The 19202-nt window shown below is 40.8% G+C and overlaps 1 protein-coding gene across 2 annotated transcripts; it reads left to right on the forward strand.

Annotated features, from left to right (window-relative positions):
* Positions 1-497: 497 nt before the first annotated feature.
* Positions 498-18827, forward strand: camkk2 (calcium/calmodulin-dependent protein kinase kinase 2). Of its 2 annotated transcripts, XM_084571854.1 has the most exons (18): positions 498-833; positions 4570-4865; positions 5204-5545; positions 6704-6751; positions 7678-7731; positions 8843-8894; positions 9039-9172; positions 9593-9629; positions 9766-9787; positions 9923-10011; positions 12264-12463; positions 12593-12646; positions 12733-12806; positions 12906-12993; positions 13482-13613; positions 14304-14407; positions 14621-14674; positions 16247-18827. In XM_084571854.1, exons 2-18 carry the CDS (start codon positions 4635-4637, stop codon positions 16317-16319), a joined length of 1788 nt encoding a protein of 595 aa, XP_084427980.1. In that variant the 5' UTR covers positions 498-833; positions 4570-4634; the 3' UTR covers positions 16320-18827. The 2 variants fall into 2 exon arrangements, with proteins under 2 accessions (XP_084427980.1, XP_084427981.1); XM_084571855.1 differs by lacking the exon at positions 14621-14674.
* Positions 18828-19202: the final 375 nt, after the last annotated feature.

Raw genomic sequence — 19202 nt, forward strand, 5'->3', positions numbered from 1 at the left:
ATATAACAACAAACGGAAAACGCTACACGAAAGAAACAAACCTTTTGTTGGAAGACATTTGACTAGGATTGAAAGCAATGGATGCACAGTAATAGAAGGAAGCCACATTGTTTCCCCTCCACTGTGCAGACCCTTTTCACAGCAGACATCTCGATTTGTCTCAGTCGAGGAAGCACAGGTGTACTGATGAATTCTCAGTTCCAGTAAATAATCCAGGAAGCCACGGTTGTTTTATAGCATGCATGAAAGCAGGGCTTTCCCTGAGTGGAATAATAAATAAAAAGGTCTGTATACGGAAGTGATGGCTTCATTCCGTGTAATGGATTATTTATTTTTTATTATGGTGGCATATGCTTTTTAATGCTAAAACAATATGTCTGCATCTGCTTTAATTCCAGGGTGCAATTGTCTCATTTGCCACCAGGTGACGCTGCTTTCCAATTAAGTGCTTGTTGCGGAATACCCCCTCCAAAAAAAAAAAAAAAAAACATTAAGTGTGTACAAGCTACAGTCAGTGTGTAGAGGAGGCGAGTTAAAGGAGAACAAAGGGCGGCGTGCACCTGCTCCGCGGCTGTAACATAGTTTTCTTTTTATGTATATATAAGAATATAACGATTTAGAAACGACTGCTAGCAACACTTCCTCCATGTGAAGCACGGGACCTGCGAGTTCAGCTGGATTGGTCCATCATCACAACATCGGTTACCAGTCTGCTACATTTTCTCAAACAGCTAGCTAGCCGTCGCAGGGCAGAAGACACTCAAACCGCAGCCGGAGACGAAGAAGGGAACCCTCACAAATCTCTCTTGCAGGCCTAAAGTAACACGTTTAAGGTAAAGGCTTTAAAGGCATTTATTTGTTTCTTCGCATTGTTCGTTTTTATTTTCACTTCTCTTCTGAAGCTTTTTGAGCGGGCGTGCTGTGGACGTTACTAGCATCCTTGACTCCAGCGTCTGGCAACATCTGTATCTTGACAGATGAGGCAGCTGCTAGCGTTAGCTGGCTCGGAGCTAAGTTAGCTTTTTTTCCACTCGTTATCAGTGTGACTCGGCGGTAACCACAATAACGACGGTGCCGTTTGACCGTTTACAGCCGGTGTAAACGTTGTGAGTTAGAGAAAGCTAAGCCTTGTCACGGAAGCTGCACGTTTAGGTGTAACTCAATGCTCGTGTGTGTGTGTGTTTGTGTGAAACTGCACAGACAACGATTGTCTGTTGTTATTATGTAACGTTGTTGCTTTTTAAGGCATTTCATTTGTTTATCATACATAACTAAATGCAGCTTTCATCATCCTGTAACCCCCGCGAAATCCTTCCTTTATTATTCCAGTATTTGTTTTTAGTGTTTACTGTTAAATACACAAGAGAAATAGAGAGATGACAAATCTAAAATGTCTGGTTAAAATTAATTACACGCATACATGATATGGATTGTGATGTGCTTGTTATATTACGATCTTACATAAGGAAAAACACCTCTTCTGTTCTTGCTGCTGATCTGCACTCACTTGCCAATTCATTAGGTACACTAGTGAAAACATATGCATTGCAAAATAACAGCCCTGTATTGAATCTTAGCTAAACTGAAGGTTATGGTATTCAGATTTGGTTTAAAACAACTACAGCTGCTGATTGAACCGTGTTTTCATTTTGTTGTAGTTCTAGTACCGTGAAATTGTATTTCTGTTTGTATTTCTATTGTTTTTGCAATCCCATTTTTAGTTAGCGGGCTAGGCTAAATGACAGAAACACAAACTGCCCCTTCCAAAATGATTGAATTACCGCCTTTCTTACACTGTTTCAGCATAAACGTTAAAACAGTCCTGAAGGGGGATTTAGAGAACTGAAAATCCTTTGACCAAACAGTCTCTACTGACACATTTAGTTCCTTATTCTGTAGATGAGTGTTATTCTTTAAGGACTTATTAAAGAAGTAGATTAAGGCATATTTTCTGATGTTTATCTGTGCAACATAATCCTTGAACAGCAGGCGTGTTTGGCAACGTTGTCCAATTTTGGTGCGTTTTAAAGTTAAATATCTGAGCTGCCAATGAAGTTTTCCCTCAGTAATATTCATCAGCTGTGATTTTGTTGTAAAGCATCAGTCAAGTTGACCGTGGACATTCATCCCTCCATTTACAGGAGCTTATCTCTTGCACTGCTCCGTGGTTCGCTGACAGAGCGACCCAGTTGATCTTTTAATGAAGCTGGGGATCCTCCTCTGCTCCAGATGGCCCCTGTGTTGTACTGGTATGTCTGCAGGGCTGCGCCTGTGTTGTTATTAATGCTGTACATGGCTCGGACCCCTGCGAGCTTTGATAAGTCCCCTCTTCCCCTCCCCTACTGCCAGGATAGCGAAGGTCAGGTCATGTGACTTTGTTACGATAAGAGGCACACTATGGCATCTGGAGCTGGGCATCTGCTGGTGTCTCACAGAGCTCAAATGTAAATGCCCGTTCTTCGTCATGGTGCTGTGATCACCAGGGATCAGAGAGTTATGTATGGTATGTAGTATCTCAGGTTAGACATGGGATAGGAGGCTGTGCCGTCTCACTCCACCGAGATTGGAGCATTGTTATGTTTAGTTCTTGTTAGCCTTGTTAGCAACAGCAGGATTAGCCTGTGTCTATTTTAATCTAGTTTAAGGCGTGAATAACACACCGCACCTTTAAACAAGTTTATTTCGAGTAACTTTGTCAGCTTCAGTGTAATTATTATTGCTGATTGCTGTTGTTTGATTGTTAGTCAGGGCCGATTTCCAAAACCTTGCAGCGTCGTCGTTTGTTCCAAGTGATAATGTCAAGACTTTTTAATCGCCATTAGTTCAGAAACTGCCCAGTCACGCTGTCGTGTGAACGAAAACAGGCCTCTGATGTGGGTCTTACAATTTATTTGAGATCAAAGTAGGTCAGGCTTGGTAAGTAGTCTCTCGTCTCTGGGTATAAAAAGCTTGAAGACTGCAGCAGCAAGTTTCACTCAGGGTCGTGTCTCTGTACTCAAGTGAGGCTGAATAGTCTTACAAGGGGATATTGTGTTAATTTGGTGTTAGTGATAGTGTGTGTTAGAAGTCAGATGTGCTTTTTAAGAGCTTTAATTACAGATGAATTCTTCTCGAGCCGTTTTATATGAAACTTTATACACTTAAGAATAGAAATAATTTAAATACTGCGCAGTTTGGGAGAAGCTGAACCTGTTACATTCAAGATTGACATTGAATCTTAAACTAGTGTTTAAGATTCAAACACTAAAGTGTGTAAAAGAGACCAGACTGTTATAAAACACTAAAGATGTAAGCTCCTACTCATGAAACTGTTGTCCAGGAGTCGATTTTATTCTTATATGACTGCGCTGTATATACTGTAGGCTCACACTGGAGGTAGAGAAGCCACCTGGAGTGGGTGTCTCTTCCCACACATTCTTCTCATTCTCAATTTGGCTGAAGCTCCCACAGCCTTGTTTACTTTATCGCTTCCCCTTGTTTTTCTGTGTCTGTGAGATATACTCTGCTCCTACACACTGGCAGAACCACAATCCTGTCAACACCCCGAAAGAAATCGAGCAGATCCCTCTGTCTTTTTCCTTTTTTTTTTTTCGTTTCCTCTCGGCTTTCCATCTCTCTCTCCATTCCTCTCAAAGGTAATGAGCAGATAATAGGCTGAGTGGACTTAGAGATGGAAATGATCCTCTTGAAATGATGCAAAAAGGGTTTCGGTTTGATGCTGTACAGATAATAATTAACCGTGTTGTATGAGTGACATTAAACGCAGACCGAGCCGTTGCCTTTATGGATGCATGAAATCTGTCCACTTAGAGCCGAAATTTGTGACACTAGACGTGTTTGCATGCATTAATTAGCACTTAACAAAATGTGTGGGAAAAGTCTAGGCTCCACGGATGTTTCATATGCAAAGAGCTGTATCTGCTTATGTTTCAGAGCTAGCAAATAGCATCTCTGATTGTTTTCCCCACACCTTTTCATTACACCCACAGGTTCGTTTGTGCTGCTCCAGCTGTGTTGGTAATTAATCCTTACATGCACATACAAACTTTGCCTGAAGATTCATGCCAGCTGTTAGTTATTCCTGGCTAAAAAGATACTGCTATCCTTGGTTTTATTTATTCGTCTCAACTCCCACTTCGCAGTTTCTTTAAATTAGTTCTCGCATGGCCACAGAAATCCACCATACAGTGAGGGAGTAATGCGTCAGATAGATCAAGTCGTCGATTTGTTTTTTTTTTTTTTCTGCATGAATATAATGTGTTATGGCCTCTCTAAGTAAAGTTGTGAATATTCTTCGGGCTATTTTGCATTAATGTGACATGGAATAACTGGGTTAAGAGCACTGAAGTGATTAATAGTTAGGATTATTATTTCTAGATGTTTTGCAAACATTAAAATCTGCATATGTAGATTTATTCCTTTGCAGCATTGCAACCCATGTGCAAATGGCGTACAATTCAAGCCACTATTGAGCAACAATTCAGTAGATGGCGAACACTCCACAACACTCAAATCCAAAATTACATGTGATGCAAGTGTCTTATTCTGCAATTTGCTGTTGTACCTTAGGCATAATTCCCCCCGAGGTTCCCGTCTGATGGAGCAGTGGTTGTCAGTCTTTGTGAAGAGGCACCATGTTTCCATGTCACGTAACCCCCTGGCCCTCTGCTGAGCCCCCGGCCTCCTGCGGTAGTCATGCACCGCCAGTGCAACCATCACAACCTCTGCCTGATCTGCTGTGCAGCTGTCCTGCTCCTCCTTTGAACACCCACTCTGAGACACCCTCTCCGGACCCCATGGAGTCCCTCATCGTCGTCACGGAGTATGAACCCAGCAGACCACCTGGAGAGGCTGGGGAGGAGGAGGTAAGATCAAACATATTCATTTGACACTATATGTTCAAGAGATGGAGCCTAATTGGACATGTGGCTCTCTACTGAATAGAAATTATGAGTAGAATCAACATGGACACAGTCTCAGGAAAATTTAAATGACTGTATTTTAAAGGCCAGTATTAATTCTACATTTTTACCTTGAAGTGGAATTAAAAATGTCAGCTGGAAAATAACCACAAGCTACACTATCTCATGTAGAACTGAAGCAAACAGATGTATACTACATATTGACCACAATCATATAAGACGTGACAAACACCGTCATGCAGTAACGGAAATGAAAACCATTTCAATATATCAAATGTCAGGTAGAAGAAATGGACAGCTCTGAGACGCCTGAGCCAGCTTCCTCTGTGGCAGCACCTTTCCGGACTCCATCCTGCGACCTGCTGTCCCATACTGTTGGTCAGCCAGAGGCTCTGCTACCTGAAAGCCAAGAGCAAAGGGGAAGATTAAGCCTGTCAGACAGGAAGCTATCTCTGCAAGAGCGCTCTCAAACGGCAACTTCACCCTGCAGCTCCCCCGGACTCAATGGACGCTATATTTACCCATCATTACCTTACTCCCCCATCACATCGCCGCACTCCTCTCCACGCCTGCCCCGCCGGCCCACTGTGGAGTCCCACAGTGTTTCCATCACAGACCTCCAGGTATGATCAAGCAGGCTGAATTAATATTGCTTACTCAAAATAATGCTGAACCTACTTCTTGTTATAGTTATTACTGAAGTTAGTTAAATACTACCCTCTGTAAAGCCAAGCTTGTTTTACTCTCTGATCAGATGATCATGAAACTGCAGGAAATCCACTTTATATAAAATTAATAATGATTGTGATTATATAATTTAGCATCTTTGCACCATCTGACCCAGTGCACTCCCTTAAGGATTGTGTACAGCATAAAGCATTACACATGGATGAACAAACAAACTAATGTTCACACTGAACCAGGCGCTTTCATTCCTTCTGAACATCTGTTAGTGTGTGTCATAATATCACACTTATATGAAAGTAAGTAGAACTACATGTGCATTTGTCTTAAAAGCAGCGGCACACTGGTAGAGACAAAGGTTTGTGGATGAAAAGGTAAGGTCTTACGGTCTACATAGGTATAGATGAGAACTGTGGTACACGTTAGATGTAGATGTAGATGTAGGAGTCCCTCTTGGGGTCGTGATACACCAAATCGGCTGCCATCTGTTTGTTGAGCTTCCTAGCTTCCTACTCTCCCAGCTAATAGGGACTCTTCCGGTTTCCCTGAAGAGTTATTTCCTGTCTCGCAGACTGTAGTCTCTGTATCATGTTCAACTTTTTTGCCCAGACACAGACTACTGCTGGTAGTTCTTTGATGTCAGTTTGGTGTGTCTATACCAACAAGCTGCAGTGAGAAGAACTTTTTCCTTTTACAGAGTCACCTGTCGATGATAAAGGTTAATACGGTGAAATATTTGGAGATAAACTTACTTTAAGTGTCATATAGCGTCCAAGAATCAAATCAGTGACATTTCGAAATGTATTTTTAATGTACAGTTATATAATCCAAAACAAAGCTCCAAACAAAACTAATCTGTCCTGATTTGGAAGACAAGTGTTAAAAAACACTGATGTGCAGAGATGTAAATGTTGAAAATCTGAACAGAGAAAAGAAAAAATAATTCAAGGGAATAGTCAATGTGCACAACTTCGTTTGCCGTTCGTAGGAGAAGCAGATTTTGTGAAAATACTCATGTCTCGGGTATGTAACTGCTGCTAAAGTTGATTTGAGATCTCTTTTTTCTCTTTTCCCTCTCCTCTTTCCCTCTCTTCCAGGACTGTGTTCAACTCAACCAGTACAAGCTGAAAGATGAGATTGGAAAGGTATCATCAGAGACAACTCACTGATTGCTTCCTTTCACTTACGCTCCCATTTTCTTCTCCCTTCCGCCTACTGCATGTCTGTCAAGCAGCTCACATCATCAAGGACATGCAGTAACAGCCTCTGATATCCTCTCTCCCGGCTGTCCTCATTTCCCAAACTCTGTGTAAACTACCAGGCCATGGGAGAGTTGGAAGATGGATGAGAGGATGGTATAAATAGCGCTCTCTAAGGGTTGTGCAAGGCTTAGTGGATGAAAGAGTGAGTGAGTGATTGACTGTATGCATGTTGTAGATTTACAGGGTTTGCAAGTCAGTATGTGCATATCTGTGTGTTTCCACATGTAGGTAGACATGTTGACGTGTGTGGTTTTGAGCCCAGCGGAGACAATTAAAGCCCTTTAGGACTGTTGGAGAGACTCCTGATATCAGCTCATCTCTGGGACTGTCGGATGAGCTCTGTGCTGCCTCGCCAATCTGCAATCTGCTCCCCCAGCAGGAACCGACACTGCCCTCTCTCCCTGTCTCTCGCTGTTAGTTTTTTTTTGTGCATGAATTTGTGCACATGGGCTACTAATTAGGCCTACTTTTTATCCTGAAGTTCCTGTGTGGGCAGGGGAGAGCTTGATAGCCCAAACCAGATCCAGTTTCCTTAATTAGCCTGAAACACAAATGAAAGCGTGAGGAAGAGATGATTTGAATTTCTCTGTTCTCACTTAGAAGCAGCTGGTACTCTTTCAGTGTACACTGTCAGCCCACTCACATCTCTTGTGTGAATGTGTTTGCGTATTTCTCCCCGTGTGTATTTATATGTATTTTTAATGTTTGTTTTGCACATGATAAGATTTTTTTTGTCACATGCAGAACTGACAGCTGCTCAATCTCACCTTTGGCTTCTTCTTTTTTTATGAAACTCATTCCCTGACCAGGGCTCCTATGGTGTGGTTAAGCTGGCTTACAATGAGGATGACAACACATACTATGTGAGTTTTTCATTCACTCAGAGATTTGGATTTGTTATTTTGTTCGATCTTTTAACACTGTCTTCGTTTGCTTCGTTTCTCTCTCGTTCTTTAACACTTATCAAGCGCACATCACACACACACGGGCTAACCTCACAATAATCAACCCCCCTTGTCACATTTAACCATGTGATGTGATGTGAAACCTCCACATGTGAAAACGTCTCCAGATAATTGAGCTCACTCAGTAACATAATCACTTTTCGTGATTATAGTTGCATTTCTCAGTAAGCTGCAGGATAGTGACTGACAATGAAATGCGGATTATTTTAATATTCCTCCCAAGTGACAAAGACCACATGTCACATGTAGTGATTATACCATTTCCGTAATAACTGAGGGCACTGAAACTATTTAACAAGAAGTCTGGTCCAACCCGAACAGAAAATATATCCAATGTAGCTGTCACGGACTGTTCTCGTTCTTCAGCACTGGCTCGATAGGTGTCAGCTGAAGAAATGGCCAGGGACATGTGTGACTAGTTACCAGCTTGACATTTTCACTGCATGAATGTAGGCTGTCTTGACGCTCACATGTTAACCATTTGACAAGCATCCGCTGAGATGTTACTTTAAAATGTGTTAGAAGACGAGACAAATAAGGTCAGTTCGGTTTGTGATCTAGCATCTAAAAATAAGGGGCTAAATTTTATGTTTGAATCTTTCTTTTTTACATGAACATTTAGTGCAGGAAAAAGTTTTATTCAGCAACTACAAAAAATGAAACACGGACTAAAACTATTTGTAGTGCATGTTTGGAGTATGTGTCAATAATTCTACACCAGGACTGGCAGCTCAAACAACTAGTGTCTTCTTTTGTAAGTCTTGTCTTATGTGCCGACGACACCGGTCAGCGAGAAATTTCTAGGTGTTTGGACAGTCATCTGTAGGTGTTTGAGTGGGTGCACTGTCAAATAAGCGTCATATCACCGAGCTGGATCTTATTCTTCTTTTTCACTGGCTTTCTGTTCAGTTTTTATCTTTGGATCTCTTTCCCGCTGGACTCTCCCACCTGTTCTCCCTTTTCTCTTATCCTCCTCCAATGCAAATCCATTTCCCTCTCTCTGCTGCAGGCCATGAAGGTTTTGTCCAAGAAGAGGCTGATGAGGCAGGCTGGTTTCCCACGTAAGTCTGGAGCCAGAGCCAGATGGTTAACACAGCAGAAAGCAAAGCGTGATAATGCCACGGTGGTACCTGAACATTGCATGTCAATACTGAAGTCCACTCTGTCTTTGTTCCACACGGTCTCTTCTACATTGTTCCCTTCAGGGAGACCTCCTCCTCGTGGAGCCAGGGGAGCCCCCGAAGGTCCGGCTCAGCCTAAAGGACCACTGGAGCGAGTCTATCAAGAGATTGCCATCCTTAAAAAGCTGGACCATCCTAATGTAGTAAAACTAGTAGAGGTGAGGAATATTGAAACACGCAGGCTGTTTTAATTGCAACATGAGATGATAGTAAACATGTTTTCAAGTAGCGGTTTTCTTTTCAGGGGGAAAAAGTACATGTATGAGAACTGTTTGGGTTAGTGTTCATCTTCTTAAAGATGGGAAAAAATGTCAAACCTATTATCTATTAGCATTTCTAATTCTAAACACAAAGAAAAAGTAAAGCAAAGTTTGAGAGCAGGAATGACTGGAAGCGTTTTAATTATTACCAAATCTCTTCTCAATCAACTCTGTGACTCATCTTGCACCAATAGGGTCATCCACAGTCACGAGAGCTTCTAGTTAAGGTTTATTTAATGTTACTTCAGACAAAACATGATCTGTTAGGTATGTGTGTATGTTCATTATGATTTCCATTCCTCTGTGATGTGGTGCCAGGTTTTGGATGACCCCAGCGAGGACCATCTGTACATGGGTACGTTGCGGCATTCATCCTTCACACACCACACAATCATAGATTTGTGCTCAAAGCCAGCATTAAAGAAAGTAATCTTAAAATCTCGGTAACTTTAAAGCTTCCGTCACTAACCTCATCTGTGTTCCTGTCACAGTGTTTGAGCTGGTGAAGCAAGGGTAAGCTAAGCCTCTTTTATGGTAATGAATGTGACACTGGAGTGAGCTCAACCTCATTAGATATGATTGCTAATTGTGTGTGCGTGTGTCAGTGTATGTGTGTGTACCTAATTATGTGCCCTAATGTGTATTCAGGGCTGTGATGGAGGTGCCAACAGATAAACCTTTCAGTGAGGACCAAGCACGTTTTTACTTCCAGGATCTGCTCAGGGGAATTGAGTACTGTGAGTCACCCAAACCTCTTGTTTCTCTTAACTCAGCTTGTGACCATATTGTGTGTTAAGAATGCGTTGATTGGTTATTGCTTATGTCTCTCAGTTGATTTTTTACTTATCTCAATATACTGGAATTCAAAACAAATTAAGCCACAACATTAAAACTACCAAGTGGTGAAGTGAGTAACGTCCACGATCACATTACGATGTAACGTTCTTCTGAGAAACATGGGTCCTGGCATTTATGTGGCTGTCACTTCGATATGTGCCATCACCTGAGCATTGTTTTAGACCAAGCACAACCCAGTAGCATGACAAGGGGGTGTTCCTTCCATCCTGGTGCAATATGTTACGGACATATGAGCCACAAAGCCTCCTGGCCAGCCATATGGTCAGTTGCTCTGCAGCCCAGTTCTGATGCTCACGTGCCCATTGTAGGCACTTTTGGCAATAGGTAGGGGTCAGCATGGGCACCTTGACTGGTCTGCAGCCACGCAGCCCCACACAGAACAGACTGTGATGCACTGTGTGTTCTGACACCTTTCTACCAGAACTGGCATTAACAAGCTCACATTGCAGAAAAATGCAATCTGAGCTACAGTAGCTTGGATTTTGGATTTTGCCACACAATGCGGCCTTCGTTCCTTGACCGTGAATCACGACCCTGAGGCAGATTCACCTCATTTCCTTCATTGTACCACTTTTAAAATGTACTGACTGCTGCAGACTAGGGGCACTCCATTAGAGCAGCAGTTTCAGTGAGGCTCTCACCCTGTCGTCTAGCCTTCAAAATCTCTACCTGGTTAAAGTATCTCAACTAGACCAGTGAGTGTAATCAGTCATAATGTTATGGCTGATTTTTTTGTATTTTAAGTTGAACCTAGATTCTGAAAATGTGTCATTTATGTCTTATGGCTGGACAGTATATGGACCATTTAAGGCGCATTAAATATAGCACTGTTATATTGATATACAGCAGTTCTACGCTTCATTGCCCTTTTCTTTTGCAAAGATCTGCCTCTTCTCTTTCCAAACAACCCGTCCCTACTGTTTATAAGTTCTCCTGTTACATGGAGATGCAGCTAGAACGCCATATTTCAGTACTAACCTGCATGAGTCTGTGCATGCACAATGGTGACACACTGTGCAACCCTTCACCACGGGTGGATTTTCAACCCAGTAATTCTATTTTTATTTAGTATAAGCAATTTTTTCATTTACATGTATATTTTCACACATGGAAGGAAACACTGTGTTTCCATTTCATTTTTAACACAGTCAGGTTTAATAAAAGTTGGTTTGGCTTCAGAAGAACATTGAGCCCACTCCATAGATACAATATATATCATGTATTACCACTGAGCCTTAAAAACACAGAGCTATGATTTATTAGAGCTTCCATTCAGCCGTGACCTTCTCAGAGAGAAATATCAGCATTGAATTATTTCCTTTAAAGATAATTATATCCTCCAAATTACATTATTATTAAATTATTAACAGTGGTTTAAAGCTAGCTTAAAACCATGATATCACATCATTCTAACTGTACGTATGTAATCATTTAGTAAAACTTTCCCCATATTGAAAGACAAATCTATTATGAAGGCTTGTGAATGTCTAAATCAGGATTACATGATTGTGGTAACAAGATGAAGCTTTTACTGTATTATTAAGATCTGCCCTCGTCCTATAATTCTTCCCTGCCATTTACACAGCCCTTGTGCTGTTCTTGACTCTAGCCTCCCACAAGGCTCATTTCACATCCTCTCAGAGGCTCTTAATGCTTTCAGCACAGGAGAAGAGGTTTTTCCACATGTCGTCTAGGAGACTAGTACGAAGGAAAGTAGAGGGAGGGCTCTGCACCCAGGGACACAAAAATAGTCAGCACTCGTTCTCGGTAATCATAACCAAAGAAAAACATGTTTGTCTGAAGTCGCAGTGAAGGTAGTTTGGTGAAAAAATACACTTCAAGCACAACACACTTTATTTTTTCTCGATCTCACATCTTGAGTACAGTGTAATCTGTTCTGTTGATGGGAGTATTGGATGAAATATTTATTTGCTGCTGCCAGAGATTCTTCCTCATGTGTCCAGGCCATTTTCATTTTGTCTTGTCAAGCCACCAACTTATTTGTTCACAGTGAGAAAATCTAAATGTGATGCTATTTAAAGACCCTTTCTCATAATGCAGAGTACGAATATCATCATCTTCTACAAATGTTTCTGTAATGATGTGTTTTTTATTGTTATTATTTTAACAGTACATTACCAGAGGATCATTCACAGAGACATCAAACCTTCTAACCTGTTGGTGGGAGAAGACGGACACATCAAGATAGCAGACTTTGGGGTCAGTAACCAGTTTGAGGGAGCTGACGCCCTCCTGACCAGCACAGTGGGAACGCCGGCTTTTCTTGCCCCTGAGGCGCTCTCTGAGACCAGAAAGAACTTCTCTGGAAAGGTGAAGCAACATTTAGCTGACTACTGCCCTCTGGAGATGATTTTTCAGAAATGCAAGAACCTTTGTGCACAGCTATATAATATTGGGTGTTGTTGTAGTTTTCAACTAGCATTTCCTTTCTTCACAAAGGCTTTGGATGTCTGGGCCATGGGAGTGACGCTTTACTGCTTCGTCTTTGGAGTGGTGAGTGTGTGCACAAATTGTTGTTTTCTGCTTAACTACAATCTGCTGGTCTTCTTTTAAAACCAACACGCTTCTTGTATTCACAGTGTCCTTTTATGGATGAGCGCATTCTCAGCCTTCATCAAAAAATCAAGACACAGCCTGTGGTGTTACCTGAACAGTAAGCTCTGCCTCTAATGTCATTTGGTTAAAGCCACTTACGTATTTAGTTTTTAGATATTACTTAACCTGTCCCTGCGATTTTTCTTTTTTTTAACAGTGCCGACATATCCGATGATCTCAAAGATTTGTTGCTGAAAATGCTGGACAAGAATCCAGAGACCAGGATATCAGTGCCACAGATAAAGGTAAGCACTCTCTTTTCAAGCCACGATTACGCAATCATGTTGTATATTTCACAAAGGGCAGTAAAACGCAGAAGTTCACTTTGGAGGAGAAATATATGTTGAAATTCTGCTGTGTGTCAACTTCAGACTGATGACCAATCAGGACAGGAGTCACTACAGTATTTAATTTTTTGCTCCTAATACCCTTTTTGAGAGTCCATCAATAAACTTTCATCTGTTTCAGTTTACATCAATGTATTTATGATTTACACAACTATAAATACATCTCTTATTTTATCATTTTGTACGATGAATGCGCAGCATGAAGAGCTTACACTGATCTACTGAAATAGGGCTTTTCAGTTGCATCAGTGTTATAAAATGTGTCCCTATTTGGTGCTTTTTTAAATTTATAAATGAAGTGGACTTGCTTGCAACATGCATGCCTCAATTTGTATCTCAACTGAATGTTTTTAATAAACTCATGTTTTTCCGGTGCGTGTGTGCAGGTGCACCCATGGGTGACGAGGCACGGCGCTGAGCCTCTGCCCCCCGAGGATGACAACTGCTGTATGCTGATAGAGGTGACCGAAGAGGAAGTGGAGAATTCAGTTAAACACATCCCCAGCCTGGCAACAGTGGTGAGTTTCTGAAGTCATCCAATCAACGTTAACACACACCTCAGTCACACCCAAATCTAATTTATTTCTGCTTCAGGTGTCATTAAGTGACATTTCACACGTGAGTTCGGCTTATTACCGTTTCAGCAACAGTGGGTGAGGAATGAAAACTGAAAGTGAATGCCCACGGCTGGAGCTTAGTATTAGCTGATTTTTTATACATTTGCTTTTGATGTTGAGATAATTTTCTATATGTCAATCACATAGCACCACCCACAGCAGTCACCACTCCTACTGTATTGCCTTCACGTTCTAAAGCAGATTTCAGACTCATTTGGTTTGATTACTTTGATTATAATGCCGAATATTGTGAGAAACCTGACTGGGAACTTGGAACAGTTGCACTTTAATATTTAGGTAGACAGGACATCAGTTAAGAAAACATCCTTCCACTGTTTTGAAAATGTCAGATGCATCAGACCTTCAAGTTCACCATATCTGCCATTATGTTGTCATTTGTCGTCACAGTTGTCAGCTGCTTGCTGATTTTTCTTCTAAAAATGATAAAACCATTTTATTGTGTTCTATTATCAAGGCTTTAAGATTAAGAGCATAGTTAAAACTGTAGCCTTTCTTCATACATGCATGCATTTGAAGATGTGTTTACCTTACCTAACAAGTAAATGGTAGCTTTTTTTCCCTATTTTATAGATTCTGGTGAGGACCATGTTGAGGAAGCGCTCCTTTGGGAACCCCTTTGACTGGGGCCGCAAGGAGGACCGCAGCGGTTTGTGTGCTGCAGGGCAAAGGCTCACGTAAGGATTATTTACAGACAAACTACAGACACTACAAGGTTTTGCATTAATATTCAGAGTCTTGTAGCAATGTGTTGTCACCCACATCTTCTCTCTTAGAACTGCTAGGAACTCTTCTACTCCGATGGTGTCAATGTAGCCGCCCAGTGCTTGTCAAATAGTTTGTCTGACAAACTGTTAGTAGACTGTTACTATTTCTCTCCTGCCCTGTAGGAAAGGCAGAGCAGGCAAAGTGAGATACTGCTACATTCATTGTAACCAAAAAAGGTAAATGATGCTGGGATAACTCCTGCCTGCTGTAGTACTGTTTAAGTGCTAGAGAGAACACTTAAAGACCCCTTGCATGATATAAGTAGCTGTATTTCCCAATATGGCTGTGATGGTCAACCACTCCTGTGTGTCTAGTTAGTTTAGGGGTGGTTGAAGCAGCCATTTCTGGGAAAGCTGTGCTATAATGGAGACTGTATAGTCTCTGCTGTTGTATGCTTTATGTACGGGGATGCTTTTACTGAAGCATGCGCCATGTACTGTAGAAAAAAATCTGTTTGTTTACATGCAGATCAGCCACAACATGTCACGTACCAACCACCTAAATGTTGTTGCTGACCAAGCACCCCCACCCATCCAGCAGGACAATGCGACCACCCAAACCACAAATACTGCTTTGGAACAGCTCAAATAACATGAAAAGTAGCCCAAGGTTTAGAATCAACCTCCAGACTCCCCAGATACCAAACTGAAAAAGCCCAGACTACAGGAGTCTCTCCTCTCGACTCATAGGACCCAAAGACTTCTGCTACTAATGTCCTGGTGCCAGACACCACAGGACACGCTAAGAAGGCTTTTGTCCATTCTCTGATGAGTCACAACTGTTTTGGAGGCACAAGAGAGACCTGCACAATATTAGGAAGGTGGTCACAATGTTATGCTTGATCAGAGTATGTTGTAATTGTAAAAAAATCCAAATATAATTTAAAAGTTAAAGAGCAATAAAGACCGAGGTTAAGTGTCATCCATTCAGTCCGCATGCAGCCTTGAACAAAGGGCAGGTTTGAAAGGGTTCACGTCCCTTGGGCTGATGCCTTTTACAAATTGCTCACAGCAGCACAACATAATGTTTGTCATGTAAGATGCAGTGTAAAGGTCTTGAACCTGGGACATGTGAGAACCTTATACCCACAGGACACCCTGAGAAGGCCCATGTCCATTCTCTGATGAGTCACAACTGTTTTGGAGGCACAAGGGAGACCTAAACAATATTAGGAAGGTGGTCATAATGTTATGCCTGATCGGTGTAGTTTTGACACTATATCAGAGGTGTATTGAGACGAGTTTGCAGTAACACTTGAAACTACATTTTGTGTTGTTGTATTGATTGGCATTAAAGTGTTATTATGCAATGCAGCAACATGCAAAACACACATCGTTTACCTTAAAAAGGAAATATGAAGCAATAATTATAATAAAAACAAGAATCATTTTTGCCCACACTTAGAGCCAAGACCATCCATTTATCTTTATTAACTTTATTACTGTTACTCATCTCTTGCATGAAGCACTCTTCTCATTAAATGAAAGGGCATCCCTGTAAATGAATGTCATTGTGTCTTATAACGAAAATGATTAACTTGTTTGATAAGAATTTCCCCAGTTTCCCCATTTAACTTCTTGAGTTTCTCCTCTGTACAAACTATGTGCTTTAAAACTAACTTCTTCCCCGCCTTGCCTTACATAACAGTTAAATTGATGCTTATTTGTTTTTCTATTCTGTGATATAGGGCTGACAGTGGGCCCACAGCATTGCCGCAGCTAATGCTATGTCTCTGGTGTGTTACTTAGGAAACAGGAGAGTGGTGACGCTATGAGAAGCATGGAACTGCCCTACGTGGGAGAGGATGAGACTCTTTCCTGATGCAGACAGTTTAATACAGTGTGCACGCTGGCATCTGCCTGCCTGCTACCACACAGCACGACGCCCCTTTACTCACAGTACTGGCAGCCTACACCTACTTAACGTACATTTCCTTTTAGGTGGACAAATGAGGTGCACGCTGGGGAAAAAAAAGGGAGAAATTTATTATCTAAGCACTTTTATTTCCTAAGCTTTTACTCTCCTATTATACTGCTCAGATAGAAGTTGTGACTCCCACATGGGAACCTTCCAGGAGAGGATCCTCCTGAACATTGGACCTTCAATCCTTTTTGCCATGCCCACTCTCCTCTTCCTATCCTGCATGCATTTATAGTCATAGCATGCTCTGTCTCAGGCTTCAACTGTACAGTTTCTGGTTTTATCATAGGTTAGCCACTAGCTAGTGTTTCTCCTTGTCTTAACTTGACAATACTTTCAGGTATACGGGGTTTGGGAACTGGAGATGGAGATGGTTTTAGGCGGTTATCTTCACCATTACCGTGATTTTCTTAAGTAGAGCAGGCTTCTTGACAACGATTGTCTGGTTCACTCTGCTGCAGAGTAGCAGTGCCCAGTTTTGTAATATATTTAAAAAGGGTCTGTACAGCTCATTGAGAAAGAGGAGTGAAAAAATGTTTACTTCACAGAGTGCATGTGTTCACTTTCCCAATGCAAATATTGTATAAGCTATTTCTACACATTCACTCGCTTATTCCTGTTTGACACTTTTTTTAAGTCTCATTAATTACAATGAATAGAAAGCTTTAATTGTTGATATAGTGCTTTGTGAAGATTCATTATTAATTAATACAAGACTGCATAGAAAAAAACAAGATTTCTTCTTTTGCAAAGCTTATGCTTCTAGTGAATCTTTTTTTATGTCACCAAATATACGATTTAAAGTGTGTTTACTATGAATTATTTAATTCATGGAACTGCACCAAGCTAAGTTATTCTGTAGGTTAAAATCTTTTTTTTTTTAGTGAAGCTGTAAAGTCTTGTTAGACAAACAATGTTTTGTGTTGTGATACTGAGTGTCATGTATTTGTTTCACATGGATGTCTTTGCTGAAAACAGAAAACGGTGAAAATTTAACCTCAAGTTAAAAATTGTGAATGTTCCTACTGGTTTGATTTGTTTTGCATCCTAAGAATCACTGATGTTATTTTAAAACCGCACATTTTAGGACACCAAAAACTTCAATTATGTAGATGTTAATTTTGTAACATAAACTTTAACCTTGTCGTTCCTTATTGAACCATTCGAACTGGCTACTGAGGCGAGGTTGAGATGAAAGCATAGTACAGATGCAGACTTTATGTACAAATCTATGCATGACACATCTGTAGAGGCGTTCAGCTTGAAATCTGGTGTCATCTTTGGCCGGAGGCCACCGCTCTGCAAGTATTTCTACTTATAAATGGGTTTTAGTTTTTATTTATTGATGTGCTTTTACATCCCAAAGCACAATTTTCCCACCCACTTTCTTCCTTTCGTTTACTCATTTGTTTCCCCCGTTTTCAGATGTCGGTGCCAGTTTAGATAAATTCTCTTAATGTGTCTCCAGTTAGCTTAGAATATTGACACAATATTGATTACAACATTTAATGCTTCCACACACTAATTACTTCAGCACTTATGTGTTGAGTGTATGATAAAGGGACTGGATTTGTTTTTGTACTTAACTATTTGCATGTCACTCAACTGTACTTACTGTATGTCTGTTTTTAAGACTAGTACTATGCACATGATGTGTCCTTATGGTGCAATGTACGCCCTGTCAGATTGTCATGGACTGTGTGCACACTGGGTGGACTCAGAGGGCTGTTAGCGTTTGCTTGATGCTAATTTATTTTTGCTCATGTTTTTTGCAGAAAGATCTAATTAAGTTGTGCTCTTGGCTTTGAAGAGCAACACACAGACACAGGCTCTTTTTAGATTTACATACGATTAAAAGGACTTGTTAAGTGTATTTCAGATTATAATAGCAAAGCCTTAGTCAGAAGATTAGTTAAAATATTTCTTTTATACTGTGAAATGTTACCACACTATTATGACAGAGTTCTGAATATTAGACTGTTGTTGTCAGGTAATGAATTAGTGGGACTATTTTGCCCTAACTGACCAACAGGAATAAATTGAACAGGCGTGTGAGTATGAATGCAGGGTGACAGTGCAAGCCACAAAAAAACTGTACTGTAAATATTTTATACATACATTATTTAAACTAGTAGTTTGCTTCAATACGTCTGCCCACTGTTGTCAGAATGGCCGGGCTAAGTGATTATTAACCTTTATTGTTCACACGGTTTTGCATTCTGCAGTGTAATTCATTTCATTAAGAGCTTTGGGGGTTCTCTTCCCCTGAACGCATGCTAACATACTGAATGCATACCACCGTGTTGTCATAGCATGAGAGGTCCTTGACGACAAAGCGGGACCTCTAAACGAGTTATTCTATACATACTGTACCTTGTTCATCACTGGAATAAAATATTATTGCCTTTCTGTAATGTTTTTGGTCATTAATAATGGTGTTGGAATTAGGCAGTGTGAAGAGTTGCAGATGTCGACCACTAGTGTGTGCTGTGTACCACAACATTTCTGAGGAGAGCCTGAATATCACATTATGTTCCTTTCAGTTATACAACAGACAGCAGCTCATTTTGTGCAGTTGCCTGGTTTTTGCTTTACACTGTACACATTGATTAGTTTTTTTTTTTTTAATTCTTGCAACATTTAACCTATTTATGACACTTGGGCCTTCAATGTGAGGCTATACACTTTCAGCCACAACATTAAAACCAGAGAAGTAAATGAACATTGACCATCTTGTGACAATTCAATGTTCTGATGGGAAACTTTTGGATCTGGCATTCATGT

This window comes from Chelon labrosus, assembly GCF_963514085.1.
Source record: "Chelon labrosus genome assembly, chromosome: 22".
NCBI classification, from domain to species: Eukaryota; Metazoa; Chordata; class Actinopteri; order Mugiliformes; family Mugilidae; genus Chelon; species Chelon labrosus.